Below are 16724 nucleotides of genomic sequence, written 5' to 3' on the forward strand. Positions count from 1 at the left end.
ATATGAAAAGGAATGAAGATGGACTCTACAAAATTAAAATGGGAAGATTGGTCGACTATTTATATATATAAGTAGAAGGGGGCGTGATTCGCGAATAAAAATAATCTTTCAACAATAATTGGTATGAGATTATTTTATTTCAAACTAGTACCTAATTATTATTAAAAAGGTTAATGATAAACAATTTAGTTTTAGTTCGATTGGTATATGTATTGTTATCATTGTAAGAGAATATGAGTTCGAGTGCGTTGAAGTGTATTATCCTTTTCTTTTACTTTAACTAAATTTCATCATTAACCTTTTAAAAAGAAATCAAATCGCTTGTTTCTTTTATCAAAATTCTTGATTAAAACATTAATTTTTTAGCAATGTTGATATGACAACCGTCATGACTAAACATGTTTAAAAATTTAACGTTTTAGTCAATATTTCCGTTAAAAAGCAACAATTCAATTTAGGGGCGAAGCCAGAAATTTTTTTAGGGGGAAAAATTAAATTGTAATTTTTAAAATAGTAAAAATGTAATTTTACCATTTTAGTAGTCTCTATCTTTATACTTTTTTAAATAATTAAATCAATTTGTTATCATTTTAGGAGGGGCCAAAGTGTAATTTTACCTTTACTAATTGAGAATTTTAAAAATTTCAAAGAGCTTAAATAGAATATTTTTCATTTTAGGGGGTCAAGCCCTTGCCAGTCCCTTGGTTTCACCCATGATTCAATTACTTTTTAAAGGTAATTTAACTTTCTATTATAGGTTAAAGGTCAAATTGATAAAAAGAATAAGCATTAAGGGCTTAGTTAGTATTAAAACCTAATTTGATTGAAAACCAAACACTTAATTTAACGTATGGTTTCTGTGGCTACTTAATTTTTCAACTAAATTAAAAGAAAATAATTTTAAAAACCCCTAATTTGAGGGGAGCGATAGATGAACTGAAACAGTGTGTTCACATTTGTGGAGTAGCTTTCATTGAGGTTTTTACTTTGTTTCCTTTGCTTTATTTTATTTGTGATTAAGGTCACAGAAACCTCACATTATAAAATTAATCCTCTTGAAATTCAACATTTGTAGCATTAAAAAGTTTAGGTAAGAATTATATTTATAAAAAATAATATAAAGAATAAATGAGATTTCATAATTAAAATAATAAAGTTGAAATATTTAAAATTACAATGTTTTGGGTTCAAAATTTAGAAATGTTATTGTTTGGAGAGACAATTATAAACTTGAAATAATTAATCTTTATGAATAATAAAATATAAAAAATGGTTTTTAATTAATAGCTTGATTTAGATAAAATGTTCAAACTATAACTCAATAAAACTTAAACAAGTAATTTACATTTTAGGTCACTTAATTTAGCAATTTTATTTAGGCCCTTTTTAGTTTATTTACAATCATATCAATTAATTATTATAAAACACAAATCCAACATAACTTTCTTTCACTAGAATAGCTCTTGACAGGATCCACATGGGGTGGGATTTAAGTTAAAATAAATCTGGATAGTATCTACACATGATTTATGCAATGTGTGACTTGAACTTAGGCATTGGAGGTCTGAGGCCTCCTCATTGTCATTTCATTTAAGTCTTAACTCAGTTGACATCAGTATTGTTGCATTGCATTGTTGCCAGTGTAGGAAGATGTAAATTCGAATGCGCTAAAATGTATTTATTCTCCTATTTAAAAGTTAGAGAAAGTTATTGATAATTTTAGGTATTATATAAAAATATATTACTCAACTTCTATTATTTAGAAATTAAGTCGTTAAATAATTCTCATGAAAAAATTGACTCAAAATACATTTGTCACCTAACACAGAATTTCAAAATCAGTACCATATAGAAAATAAATAAAATTATTATAATAAATTAAGGAAAGCGGTCTAATTTGTTAATAATAACAAATAAAATAATATAATTTGATGAAATTAAAATGTTATGACTTTTATCCGGATTTGAGTGTAAAATTCAATGACATGAAGTACAAATTACCCAAACTTAGATTAACAACAAAATCCAGTAATTTTTTTTTCTACCAACCCTAATCACTATGTTGGTGAGAAATTCTTTTTCAACAATTAAATCTGAGCTTTTCTCCACTTGTCACCAATTATTGTGCTACTTTTTGAGTAATCATTTTAATAGTATCCTGGTTCACATTGAATTGATTATTTATTTATATTAAATTATAGAGTATAAATTTGAAAATTAAAATATACCCTAAGCTTATTTTTATTTTTAAAAATTTAGATTCGATCATTATTATTGTTATATGATATTTTAAAATTAAAAAAATTAATTAGTAATCTTTATATAGATTTTTTTCTTAAAAACATTCTTTTGTCCTCGACATAATAAAATAATTTTTTTGTTAAAATAGTATTCTTAAAAAAATTGATGTTAGTATTTTGATTAAAATAATTAATAATTTTTAAATATTTAGACTAACTGAAGTTTGATGGTTGTCTTATAATATAAAAAAAAAAAGAGGAAAGTAGGACAAACCTAAAAGAAATAAAAAGCCACATATCCGTCTTTAAAACTCTTAAGGCATTTAAATTAAATATAACAATGTAATATTTTAATAGAAAATTAATTATAATAACTATTTATAACATTATAAAGCTATAGGACCAAAAATATTAGAAATTAAAGTATAGTAGTTAAATATCGAATTTAGGCATAATAGAGGACTAAAATTAAAATTTAACTATTCTTTTAAAACTTCAATAAGAAAGGTAAACCTAAAAAAATAGAAAGCCACGTGTCAATGTCTAACACTTTTAGGGTACTCAAATTTTATATAATCAAATAATGTTTTAACCGAAAAGTTAACTATATTAACTATTTGAACTAATTAATAACATTATCAAAATATAAGAACCAATTTATGTTAAAAATTAAATTATATATCTTAAATATCAAATTTTAAGCATAATAGAGGGACCAAATGTGAAATTTAACCATTTTTCATAAAAGGAAAGGAAACATAGTGAAAAAGCCACGTGTCAACAGTTTGGAGTTTCCTTTTATATATAGTATTGGCACATAAATTTTGTAACCCAAGGTCTTCAATATGAATTTTTGATACATAATGTTAAATTATTTGATTGAATCCAAAAGAAAGGGGTTAACATTTCCTTCTATATGTGTTATCCTTAAAAATTCATGTAATTCTTCATTGGTACAGATTAATTTTTATATATTTGTTATGGTTATAACTTATAAGCCATATTATTATTTATTGATAAATAAATAAATAACTTAGAAAGGAAAAATTCAGATTTGATTTTATTTAGTGCAATCACTGAGGAAATTGAATGAAATATTGTCTTATTATAAGTATTAATTATTGACTTGGCTAAAAGTTAAAATGCGTAGACTTCTTTGTAATACAAAATATTAAATTGAAGTGAAATCCACTCTTACTTCATCATTAAATTTATATTACTATTTTAACCTTTTAATTAAATATTAAAATTTAACTTTGTGAATTCATAATCTATTTAATTTTGTAAATTATTTATAATTATTCGATTCAATTAAATTGGGTGTAAATTGAGTACCTCAATTACGTTCTCCAATTCTTAGAGAGATGATGAGAATCGTGATAATTACAAATAATTATACTTAAATTCAATCATCCTATGGCTTTCCAAAAACAACTGTATTTAATTGAGTTTAAATAATTATTTTATACAATAATATTTTATTTTTTAAATATAATTATATATCATTTTATTGATCTTATCTAAATAACTTGAAATTTTTATTCACAATAAATAGTTTCTTATACTTTTGAACTATTGAATATTTAGACTACATTACATAGTATTTGCCGACTTTTGGATCTAGCATTTTTATGTTATTTACTATGGGTCTTTTATGGATATTTAAGTGATTAATTTTAAAAGTTTTAATTTTTAAAGGGATTAAAAAATTTAAGGTTTTGAAAGAAATATCAAGGACTAATTTAGAAAAAAAATTCAGGTTTTAGTGTAGGAACAATGTTAAGTTCAGGGACTAACTTCAGGTCCTAATATAGAAATAATTGCCAAGTTCAAAGCTTAACTTAAACAAAAAAACAATTCAAACCCCAATATGAAAATAATTATCAAGTTCAGATCCAAAAAATGATTTAACCCTTTATAATTTAAGATCGTTATTATTTGAATCGAAGATAATATTAAGGTAAAACCTTTCCAACAAACACAACACCAAAATTCCAACATGATAGAAATGCATGGAAAAAGAGGGTCTATTTTCGTTTTCATGTTTAAACAAAAAACAACTGTTTTGCTCACATGTATTTTTCTTATAGCTGAGCTGTAACAGGGAAATTGCATCATTAAAGCCCATATATTTGGTATTCATTGATAACTTAAACATGAAACAATTACTTGAGAATATGTAGCTTTTCTGCCATTATTCTATCAAATGTTAAAATTGAAGATCAAATGAAGAAAAAATCATTTTCTAGAAGGATTGCCTAATCCTTACATTTCCCATGGAAGGATGGAAAAAAAACTAGATTCAAATTCTAAAAGGAACTTCTTAATTGCTTATTTCTCCATTGTAGAATAGACCAACATTTGATAAAAGTTTAATTAAGGCCCCAAATCTAGTTATAAAATTTAGCTCCTCTACTTTCATTTTTAAGAATTTAATCTTTTATTTGTCCGATTTAAAAATTAAAACCGGATCAATAATGCTATTAATGAATTTCTATTAAATTTGAATAATATTACATTTTAACATTCAATGTTTTTTTTATAAGTTAGTCCAATGTTATATATCAATCAGATATGAATTTTTAAGTAGAATGCCTAAATCCCTGAAATTAAAAGTAGAAGGACTAAATTCAAAAGTCAAAAGAGTAGAGGGATTGAGGGATAAATAGTCCTTTGATAAACACACTTCAAATCTCTCAGTTCTCTCAAAACCCAATAAATTAATAAATTTCTATAGCCTTCACAAAAAAGGAAGAATTTACATATACAACACATAGAACTTCAAGAACTATTTCACACGAACTTCAATAAAGCCATTCTCAAATCCTTAACAAGATCCTTCACTGTCATATTGAATTCAGCATCTTTCTGGAAAAAAAAGAAAAGGATTTTCATAAAATTTTCAAGTTGAATTCAATTCCAATGAAATAAAAATCACCCATTTCTTCTTTTTTTTTAAGTTGTTAATTACCTGAGCAATTATGGTGATGTCAAGTGTTGAATTCCCAAAAGGCAAAGCATTGGTATTAACAATTGAGAGATGAAGGTTCTCAATTTCGCTTAGTATTTTGGCTATGAAACCTTTGTGTTTTTCACAATGGATTCGAATGAGGACGTCATTGTCTGAGACTTTAGCTTCGATTTCCGGCAGTGCCGCATCCGAAGATTGGCCATCGGAGTTTTCTTCGCACGAAGAGGATTCGTCGTCGGCCGATAATAACTGGGATTTCTTCACGAAAACTACGGATTCCACTGTTCTTTTCTTGGTTTGCTCTTCTAGCACCTTCAACCGTTCTTGAAGTTGTTTCACGTACTTAATTGCATCACCAAGAACTGAAGCTTTATCCATCTATAACAAAAACAGCAACGTATCTTGTCATGGAACTAACTTCTTAATTTTCATAAAGTAGGGGGACTAAACTCAAAATTAGAGCCGAAAGAAATTACTATGAAGAAAGATGTAAACTTTACCTTCTTAAGGCCAGGAACAATTGCTGAGAGAGCAATGAAACGCTGGTTGAGCTTTTCTCTTCTTTTTCTTTCGGCCATTATATGATCTTGAGCATGTGAAGGGCTTCTCGTCATTGAATAACTCCTACTGTTTTTCGCAGTATAATTTGTGCTTTGAAATGGACCAAAATAGTTCATATTATTTCCTAAACATAGAGTTTCGTCTTTAGGCTTAACGATACTGTCGATACCGTAAAGCTGCTTAGAATTTGCAGGCAATGAAGCTGCTGGTTTCTCGAATGAAAGAATGTGAGAGGTCGGGGAAGAAGGTTTTTTTGGGACAGGGACATGGTCGATGTTTGTGGTGGTGCTAGAGTTCCAACTGGTACCGGTTTTCAGCTGTTTTATCGGTCTATCGGAAGCTTCATTAATGGAGGAGACGCTGTTGTTTTTGGTGTTAAAATTTGGGTAGGAAGAATAGCTCTCGGAGGAAAATGAAGATTGCTTGAAGTTCCCTCCGGTGAGTACTGTTGCCGTTATATATTCACCTGGGGTAAGTTCGGCTAATGAGTTCATATGACATTGGTGGATGATGTCGTATTCATCCATTCCCTGGTCATCAAAACCCCAAATTAGATCATAAAATGAAAATGGATTACTCACACAATGGTCTTTAAAATTTCAAAATGTTTAAATCAAGTGTTCAAAGTCTATCAATTTTTCATCCATCCAACGTGGAGGGCTTCAATTTGATATGAAACATTTTTAAAACATGTGTATCAAATTTTAAACAGATTGAATCTAACTAGTAGAGGGCTATACATCGTATTTAAATTGTCAAAGTAATGTGTTTAAACTTCATGTCATATCAAAATTAACATATCATACCTAAGCTGAAAGTTAAGTTAAATACAATATTGTACTTTACAGATTTAATTAAAACATTTTGAAATTTGTGGCTAACATAGAATCTAAATCATACTTTGAAGATAGGAGTCTAAAATTTTGAAAATTTTTCAAAAATTTAAATATATTAAGCTCCTCTAAACATTTTAAAAATTTTAATTAGACCCTTTATTTTTTATTATAAATTCTCATTAATCCTTTCAAAAAATTTGAAAATTTTAATTAAGCCCCCAAATGAAGATATTATGTTAATCTTACCTGTTCAGATAACCATTTTGCTGATGAAGAGTCCATAGCTGTAGCCAATTATGATGAATAAAGATTATTCTGAAAAATGAAATAAAGTATTATAATTGAAATTAAAACAAGAAGAGTAAATAAATAAAAAAAGCTGGAAAAACAAGAGATTAATGATATGATTATTTACCGTTATTTCTTTTCTAGTAATAAATAAAATTGCAGCAAAATTCTGAATTTTTCTCTTTGTGGCTGAAAACTGGGAAAACAGACTTCACCACTCTTCCCTTCTTATACTTGCGTATGTTGATCCATCAAATTCTTCGATCCCTAAGCCACGTTTGAAAACTTTTGTCCTTATCTTGAAATTAAACCATTATTTAATTCAAAAGCAAAATGAGAGAGATTGAAAAATAAATGAAACGTGGGGACTGGTTAATAAAATAATCTCAACTTGATCCAAGAAGAGATTGCGAATCAATAAGGAGCAAGCAAAATTTAAAAAAAAAATAATATATTGTCTCTCAGTTTGCCAACCAGGACCCTAAAAATTAAATAATTATTGAATTAGTCATTACTATCGCTGTCAAACATTTATATATGTATTTTTTTGTTTATCAATATTTTAAATCAAATAACTATTTGTTTAATAATTATAAGTCGAAAAAGTAAATAACTGTTTGTGAGATCGAATAGTAAAGAATTCGATACTACTCTACTAACAGCTCATCGATGCTACTCTACTAATAACTCGTGGGATCGAATGGTAAGTAGCTGGATGCTACTTAAGCAAACTATCAATCTCGGAAAAGGATCAAACATTAATGCTGCTGAGTGCTGTTCATTATCCATACCCTGCGTTGTAGTTATTAAAACTAATTGGTGATGATCCAATCCAGGGTGTGAAAACCCATCACAATAATTGCTAATTTTATTTTATTATTATTATTATTATTCGTTCATTGACTCACATGTGTTAAATTTCTCAAGCAAAAACAAAATCATTGGTAAAAAAATCATGGTAGATTTTTTATTAAGATTTATATTGTATTTTGTTTGTTTTATTGAGAAAAAAGAGAGTAATTTAATCCTTGTCTTTTAATCAAAGAGCAAACTAATTCATTTTGTTAAACTTTTCATCTAAATCTAATGATAAAAATTGATATGGCTAACAAAATAATCAGATAACACGCCATGTGCAACTCATGCCAACGTATAAGGATCAGTTTTTAATTGTAAAAATGGATAAAAATTTTAACAAAAAAATCAGTTAACTCTTTAATTTACCATACAATAATTTTACTCATTTTTAAGTAAAAAGAATAAAATATAATCCGTCTTTCAATATAAAAATCTTAATGATACTTTTCTTTTTTGGAAAAAAGCCAAATCCCTAATTTTGTGACTAAAGATATAATGTATCAATGATTGAATCAAATACTCAAACTGAAATAACAAATCTTTGTATATATAATTGGGGAAATGTATTTGAATTAAAGGTCAAAATAAGATCAGTTGGGAAAAAGTTAATTAATATTAATTAAGGGTTAATGGAAAACCAATAAATCAATTTCTAAATTAATCTTTAATTTTAAATTATTTTAAATGAATCATTTCGTCAGCTTCTGTTAGTTTTTGTATTAAATACAAGTTTAAATAATGCACGAATTAAATTTTTAACACATATAAAGATGATGAATAATATGAAATTAATTAATTTCTTTTATATTTATTTTATAGTTCATAAAATTTATTTTTTCAGTATTTATAACTACTCTCAATAATATTATTTCAAGGGTTCAAATCTAAATTATTTTTTCGAGAATACAATGTGCCACCCAACACTTGTTAGCAACTTAATTTATTTATTAGTACACGAATTGCAGTTTGTTACAAGTTGAAACATTGCCCCACCTGCTGATCTCCAAGATCTTTTTGCGCCTGTTCCTTAATTAAATTGCCAATCCACTATTTTGATCAATTCAATTCATTGATTAAAAAAAAAAAAAAACTAATATACTAAAGAAACCCTTAAATTACTATACTTTATTCAAATAAGCCCTTATCCTTTTCTTAAACCAAAATAAGACCTGTTCTTATTCATGAAAACCCTTAATTTTAAGGTAAAAAAAAGTTTTTAATTTTTAATCTATTTATTATTTCATGCTAAATTACTAATGTGGTAGAATCACATAACAAGATTTTGTTAATTTAAAAAAAAATAGTTTTAACCCATCACAATTTTATTTAAGACTATTTTGTGTATAAGTTTAATCATGTGCAAGTTCATGAGCTTTTTGTGAAAAAGGTACCGAAGTTCCTTAAACAAGACCCAAAAAGGAAAAAAAGACTAAATAACCAATTTTAGATTAGGTATTAATCATATAGATTGTAGGGGTAGATTGAGAAAGAATGAAAATATTTTACTAGAAAAAAATAATAATAATTTCACATGCACTGATGATTCTATAGCATTTATCCACAGTATGTAAAACTATTAGTTGATATATCTACAAATGATTAAATTCAAAGCTGAAAGGGGAAAAAAATGTAAAAATTAACAGCAAAATACCTCTAATTAGGATGCCAGCTTCTTATTCATCTACCTTCTCCGAGACCGGCTTCAAAAACTTATATCTTCACGTATTCCTTAGTGGCAAACTCACCATTTGTCATCGTAGACCGGGATGTATAAGAATGCCATCATATTTCTGTGTTTGTTCCCACTTCTGATTTCGTTTATGTTTATGTTTGCGAGACCGGTGCGAGGTTTTTTTTTAGCATGGAGGTCTGAAATTAGAGCCTTGGACTTCAGCAGGACCCTTATCTCCATTTCCATCAGGCAATGTCTTCGTATCGACCATTGGGTTAGGAGAGACTTGAGTTTCATTTTCATCATTACTCTTGTCGACACTAGGTAGGAAAATACCTGTCAAAGAACAACAATAACAAAAATCTTGATTAAAATCCAAGTCTCGATTTAGTACAGCTCAAGAATCAAAGAATGTTCGACCCTAAACCGGCAATCCTAGGAAAGAAAATGTTGGCCTTGAGTTCACATGGAAAGAGGTTACTGCCCGAAATTTAAAGCACATGAATTGTTACTCTTAAACCAGGAACAGAAAAGACTTATCATTACTTACCTATAAACCAGAATCCGGCAGCAAGGAAGAAGATCGAGGTGAGCATAAGTGTAGTTGTCCTCCAATTGTTAATATGATCCTGCTCGAAACATCACCGGTCATAATGATGCTATAAAAATTTTAAATATTTTAGTTCCCCCGACAATTTATAGGACAACTGCAAGGCATGCTATGTTAGTCAAGATAAATGCATCCATTCGATAGCGGTTGAAAGTGATCTATTGAACTAAGCAGAAAAAACTGTGAAACAGCATAGCAATGAGTAAAGAAATCTCCCACATTAAAACACATGTGCCTACACAAGCTCAGATGTAAATAATTGCACCTGGACAACCCCAAAAAGTGGGGAGGATGGCACGTCACCGAATATGTGAATCGAGACAGTAGACATGGCCATAGCTAATGGTCTCAAACTCGGTTTGACACAATGAAGACACACAAAATTGACTGGAGCCTGCAAAATTGGTTTTTGATGAGAAAATGACTAGGAAAACAGCATAACTGGCGGAAAATTCATGATAATACTAGTCCAAAATAATAAATATGGTTCCAGCACCAATGTATCCATTACAGGGAGAAATGTACAGCAGAAATGTTCTAACATTGAAGAAAAAAAAGATAAAAAATCTAACATACTCGACTTTTTGTTTTACCTGTGCAGCAAAAAGAAGTAATTCACCGACTGCAAAGAGTACCAGGAAACCATACAAATTCCTGAGACAAAAAGCAGAAAAGCAAGATATTGCACCCAGAAATGTCGCACCTGAAAGAAGCTGTTACAGAGCGAAGTAAGCCATAAACACCGAAAAAAACCAGCAAACTAAAAGGAGACATGTAAAAGGGAACTGTTCGCACTAGACACTATCGGAGAAAATAATACTCACGATAAAAGCATGATTTATCGTAGCACTCATGCGATCTAGGATGAAGCCACCGGCTATTGTTCCGAAGATCCCACAAACAACTGTAATCCCTCCAAACAACATATCTGCACTCTTCTGCAAAAATCATGATTTATATGAGTACGGAACCAAAAGAAGGGCCAACTATGATTCTCTCTTATGTCAAGAAAAAAAGATTTTGGTGTAACTTGGGACGGACTATACCATATGATAAATATTGTAACCAGCCTTTGGCCCCCAATACCCATATGCTCCAAGGACAAAGGTGTATGCTACATAACCTGGAAGTTCACAATCCAAAGTAATATCATACATCGTAAATACAAGCATATACATCATAAATACAAGCATAGTATTTAGGAGAAAAGAATAGTTTATCTTAGAAATAACATGTATGGGGCGGAGAATATACCTAAAACATTTACAACATAAACTTTGTCCACCAAAAGCACTTTCATATCTTTCCCAAACTGAGATAACCGGTTCAAAATGTTGTGTATGTCTAGTGACCTGCCCCACAAATATTGAAGTACACAGTAAAAGTTTTTATGCGTCTAAAAAGTTAAATATTAGTCTAGGTTTTGATAAGATAAATTTGTTTCAAGTTTAAACCCAAGACACATGACCCTCTTCCAAAATTACATTGGACATCAGTCTATTCCCTGCGGCCCATTTATAAGAAGGCTGATGGGTACAGTACAGAAAAGGGTTGTGAACCCAGTGTGAACAAACATTCTTAATGCAACTAAAAATCCAATGAACCATTTATCATAATTCCTTTCAAATCTTTCTTATTTGTTGACTCCTCCCCGTTTCCGTTAATAGAACTTTTTATAGCAAATAAGATCTGTAAGTGTATATTGTTTCAAAGCAGTTTGCCCCGTCATAAGGAACAATGACTATTAAGTCATGAGAGATTTAATAGGTTGAAGAACCACTCACTTGGAAGTTTTATTCAATTCATCAGCACTGATACCATCACCTCCAACCAAAATAGGGCCTTTTACTTTTGATGCATCCGAATCTGCAACTAGGATAGATTAGACATGGAAAGACAAGAGTGCTAGAAAAAGGCACTTCACTTGCCAGCAGGACAGCTTATTACAAGAAACAAACTTATGAATCATTCAGTCCCGGATTAGTGCTTTTAGTATGCAGAACAAAAGAAAATGAGGGATTAAAACATCACAAAACTTGTACAAAACATTCATAGAGTAATATAGAATAAAGACGACCTTGAATTTTGATCAAGTCTGATTTTTGGCTATATACCTTGAGACGTACTGAACCACTTCTTAGGTAAAATATTCGGTTATCGGAAACAGGTGAGACTAATAAATACGTATGACATGCATATATACATTACAGATACGTAGCTCCCGATAATTAAAAGTGACTTCTCACTAAACAGTGGACCAATAACAAAAAACAGAATAAGAACGATGCAGGGCATGTACCATCAGTTACAGTAGAAACTGTCTCCATAGGTGTCAATGCTTTTTTGGATTCAACCGAAGAAAAACCTATGATTCAAAGTTCAATGATGTTTAATTGTTGTGAGATTATAAAATAAAATCTCTAAAGTGCAGATGACACGCCAGAGCAGTTACCTTTCAACTGCAATGGTTTCACTACAAAACCAAAAACAGCAAATGGAAACATTAACAATGCCTCTCCCCAGAATGCATAGCGCCAGTTAAGATGTTCCCCGACCTATATGAGAAGCAAACACGATTCGTGGTTAATAATCAAACATCCAGTGCAGCCAACATGCCTACACAGTCAGAAGGACCCGACCAAGTGAATTCATCAAGGTGTACAAATCACATCTATAACTTATGACCAACAATGAAGAGAGAAAGAACGAGAGGGATATGCTAACTCACTAATCCGCCATAAACATATCCAAGAGCAATTCCAGTAGGTATGCACATATAAAACACTGCAAGCCAGGCTGTTTTCTGAAGCATGATAGAGATTTAGTACGATAGTGTAGTCTGGGGCCAGAAGATAGATGTTTCAAAGTTTGGAACGAAATAAAACAAATGAACCTGAGAAACGGGAGCGTTATCGTCAATAAACGGAGCTGCAAGACTTATGAAAGAAGCTTCCCCAACACCAACCAGCCTAAAACATCAAGATCCAGCCACATTTTTTTTCGTAAAGAACATATTGTAGCACAAGGGAATAACACCACACCGGATTATTAGAGTGTACTGAAAATAATTACACTTACATGCGGCATATTGCAATAAACCAAAAGGAAGGTGCAGCACCACATCCGGCAGTAGCCAAGGTAAAAACAGATAATCCAACTCCGATAAGCCTAAAAGGGTTGTGGCTGCAGTCACAGAAATCAACTATAATTATTATAAACCATATTGACAAGTAAATAAATGCCGAAAATACTGCAGTAATTAGTTAATTACAGCAATAAAACGATGAACCCTGAAATTGAACTGATTCTATTTAGCATTCAACATGCTAGTGCTAAGTGAAATACCAAAATGCCATATCAAAGAACTTCAGATTTTAACGAAAAAATCAAAGGAAATTCACCTCTTTGCTAAGGAAGCAAATACCGGGGATGAAACAAGAAGTCCAACCATGAATGCAGACGATAAGAGACCGTCTTGAAAATTAGTCAAATCAAAATCTCCCCTGCAAGCAAACATCTTTCAGTAAAACAACTAAGAAATAAGTCAATAACAAGAAAAAGTTCACTTATTCGATACTTTTTGCAGCGAAAAAAACGAAACATTGTGAGTTAAAAAAAAGTTCTTACTGAATTCCACTACCAGATTTGCAAATTCCCTTGTCATCACAAGTCCTTTTCTTCCCATTAACACCATTGCTAGCTATGGTTCCTCGATCCAAATAGTTTATCATATTAACCACACAAAATATAAACAATAACCTAAAATAGCAAACCAAAAAAATAGAAAAGAAAAGTTAGAAATTTATCATCTTTATCCAAAAAAAAAAAAAAGAGTAAACTTTAAAAGAAAAATAAATCTACATTCACTTAACTTTTTGTCCCATATACCCTAATTACAGTTCAAATCAACCCCAAGTACGAAAGATTCAGCTTTAGTCAAATTAAAGCAGAATTTCTATAGAAAAGAGCTTAACAATAAACTGTTGAAAAAGTTGAAGTCTTTTTTTTTCTTTTTAAGTTAAAAGGAAATTTCACCGTTTGGGTGTGAACCAAGAAGGATTAGAAGGAAGATCCATGGTGGAGGAAGAAGCAGCAATGTGTTGTGATTGAGGGTTTGATTGTTGAACTGAGACTGAGCCTTCTTTTTCCTCTTCCATTGAAGGAGTTGAAGATAGTGACGCCATAAAAATAAGATTTTTAGTATACTTTCTCTTTCTTTTTCTTTTTCTTTTTCCTTTCTTTTTGCACTTATACAATAAAACGATTTTTCTTCTTTTAACTTATTAAAAATTTTGTAATTGTTAGTCGATCAAATTATTTATGGATTAATGAATTTAATTATTAAGTTAGGACTAGAATTTTAAATTTTTAAAAAATATAAATATTAATATTAATATTAATATATAAAAAAATAAAAACTAAATCCATGAACAGAAAAATTAATAACAAATTGTAGCATTTACTAAAAGTTTTAGATCATAACTTAAGCCTAATTTTTCTTTGGATATTTGGTTGATTACCAAAATGTTTGGCACTTATTGGGTAACAAGAACCAACTAATTAATCTCACTTCATATTTTGGAACATACATAATCTCGTTTCTTATGATTCGTCCCTTTGATTTTAATCATGACATCAATTTAGTATAATATTACAATAATAACTAAATTCACATCCTTCATTTTTTTTCTAAAATATTATTTATTAAAATTATTAATTGAACTATTAATGGAATGGTAGAAATCTCTCCAATTTTTCTCAATTTTAATATGAAGTAAAGTGGTTCATCATCTCAAAAGAAGAAGAAAATAGTTTAATATCTATCAATTTTGAATATTAACAATTAAGGATAAGTAATTACAGCTTCAATTATATATAAATTTAATTGATATACTAACAAATTTAACCCTAAATATTTATTTATTTTATATAAATGCTAGCAAAATATGTAAATTTTAAAGGCTAAATTTGTTAAAATAAGGCCAGAGAATGTGTAAATTTTAAAGCTAAATTTGTTATTATAACAATAAAAATTAAAGTTGTGATAAATTATTTTTAGTTACTCACTTTTGAAATTTAAAAGTAAAAATGAATATTTTCTCTTTTATTTCTCAATGTATCCTATTAAAGATAAAATTAGTCATAAAATTTAAAACTACTCTATATCTAGAATAAGTATCAAACCATTTACCTATCACGTAAAAATACCATTGCGTCTCACCTAGGTGATATTTTTCTTTAATTCTTAAATTTCTCCATTTACTTTTTAAAGTATCACGTGCAGTATTTCTTAAAATACTTCTTCACTTCCCTAGAATTTCCCGTGAATAATGGATGTGACTACTTCTAGTAGATATGAAATGCACGATTATTCCTTTCAAAAGAAAAAAAAAAAAACCAAGGGAAATGTACGTACGATTGAATGGGAATCGTAATAGGAGTTCAATTGAATTTATTTTGAATAGCTTTTTATTTTTATTAAAACATTATTTTAGGAAATGATCACTTGAATCAGTAAATTTCAAAATCTGGAAAGCTTTATATTTATATATTTTTATTTTTATTTAAAATTATATTTTTATAGATTTTATATAAAAGTATAAAAAAATTAAAACACTCCATAATAATAATTATTAATTGTTTAAAATTTATAACAAATAAATAAAGTTTTAATTGAAATGGTAAAGTTAATACATTAATAATAACAATATTGGATAAAAGCATCATAGATACTCCAAGTACTAAAAGTTAGATTGCATTTTGATTTCTATTTAAAAATAGATAAATTAATCCTTAAATTTTAAATTAAAGAGCAAACTGGTCATGTTAAAATTTCATAAATTTTTATTGTTAAAAATTAGTCATTGTTCATTAACATTATGTATAAGTGGCATGCCACGTAAAGTACCAATATGCTCTTTAAACTAACGTACAAAGACTAATTTGTTCATTTTTTAGTAGAGGAAAAAAATATAATCTAACTTCTAATAAAATTGCCCTCATAATAATATTTATTACTTCATAAAAGGAAATAACTTTAGCAATTACTTAGCTAAGTTGTGATTTGATTAATGAGTATCACCAGCTCAACTAGTTCTTTAAATCTAATATAGATAGATTAGATAGTATATTAAACTCATAAGACAGAAAATATGCTAAAAGTATATGCTATATTAAAACTGTACTTTTAACACTCACTACCAAAACTAACTATAAATTACTGTTACATATATATCTATAATAATTATAAAATTAACCAACTGTTGACATTGGTTACCAACAAGAGGAGATGGATGTGGAGGAGAGAGTTGGTTCACTTCAGTTAACTGGAGAGCCGACCAAGAGGAGTGGGGATATTGTTGTCAGGGAGGTAAAAGGGGATGGTGGAGAGAGAAAGAGACCTCATTCTCTCATGCACCTTGACTTATATAGTGGGTTACTCTTTGACTCGTAGTGCCATGCAATAGATTGTAATGTGACCTGCATAGTTGTGTGGGCTGGCTAGGTATCGGTGCCAATACTGGTTAGTTATTGCCATGGTACAAAATGTGTGGTCTCGCTCATTTTGTAGGTCATCTTGGTTTAACACCTACTCTTGAGACTGTACAAAACAGTTAAGCCAGGTAACCTCAGTGAGGGGTGCTACGCTAAGGGTGCATAGCGGACCGTTCACAGATTAGTCCAACTT

At 29.4% G+C, this 16724-nt stretch overlaps 2 protein-coding genes across 2 annotated transcripts; both read right to left on the bottom strand.

The window, feature by feature from the left end:
* Positions 1-4894: 4894 nt before the first annotated feature.
* Positions 4895-7155, bottom strand: LOC108466760 (transcription factor bHLH18-like). The gene is made up of 5 exons (XM_017767129.2): positions 7024-7155; positions 6855-6923; positions 5712-6302; positions 5212-5589; positions 4895-5108 (listed from the first exon to the last, which is right to left on the bottom strand). The coding sequence occupies exons 2-5, from the start codon at positions 6888-6890 to the stop codon at positions 5034-5036; spliced, it is 1080 nt and encodes a 359-aa protein (XP_017622618.1). The 5' UTR covers positions 6891-6923; positions 7024-7155; the 3' UTR covers positions 4895-5033.
* A 2080-nt stretch (positions 7156-9235) lies between these two features.
* LOC108462815 (probable sphingolipid transporter spinster homolog 2) lies at positions 9236-14407 on the bottom strand. Its single transcript, XM_017762716.2, has 16 exons — positions 14072-14407; positions 13664-13795; positions 13438-13539; positions 13115-13219; positions 12930-13005; positions 12765-12839; positions 12489-12591; positions 12336-12401; positions 11821-11902; positions 11291-11388; positions 11083-11159; positions 10861-10974; positions 10630-10749; positions 10302-10430; positions 9977-10055; positions 9236-9762 (listed from the first exon to the last, which is right to left on the bottom strand). Exons 1-16 carry the CDS (start codon positions 14218-14220, stop codon positions 9611-9613), a joined length of 1659 nt encoding a protein of 552 aa, XP_017618205.1. The 5' UTR covers positions 14221-14407; the 3' UTR covers positions 9236-9610.
* Between the last annotated feature and the right edge of the window lie 2317 nt (positions 14408-16724).

Source organism: Gossypium arboreum, chromosome 2, assembly GCF_025698485.1.
Source record: "Gossypium arboreum isolate Shixiya-1 chromosome 2, ASM2569848v2, whole genome shotgun sequence".
NCBI lineage: Eukaryota > Viridiplantae > Streptophyta > Magnoliopsida > Malvales > Malvaceae > Gossypium > Gossypium arboreum.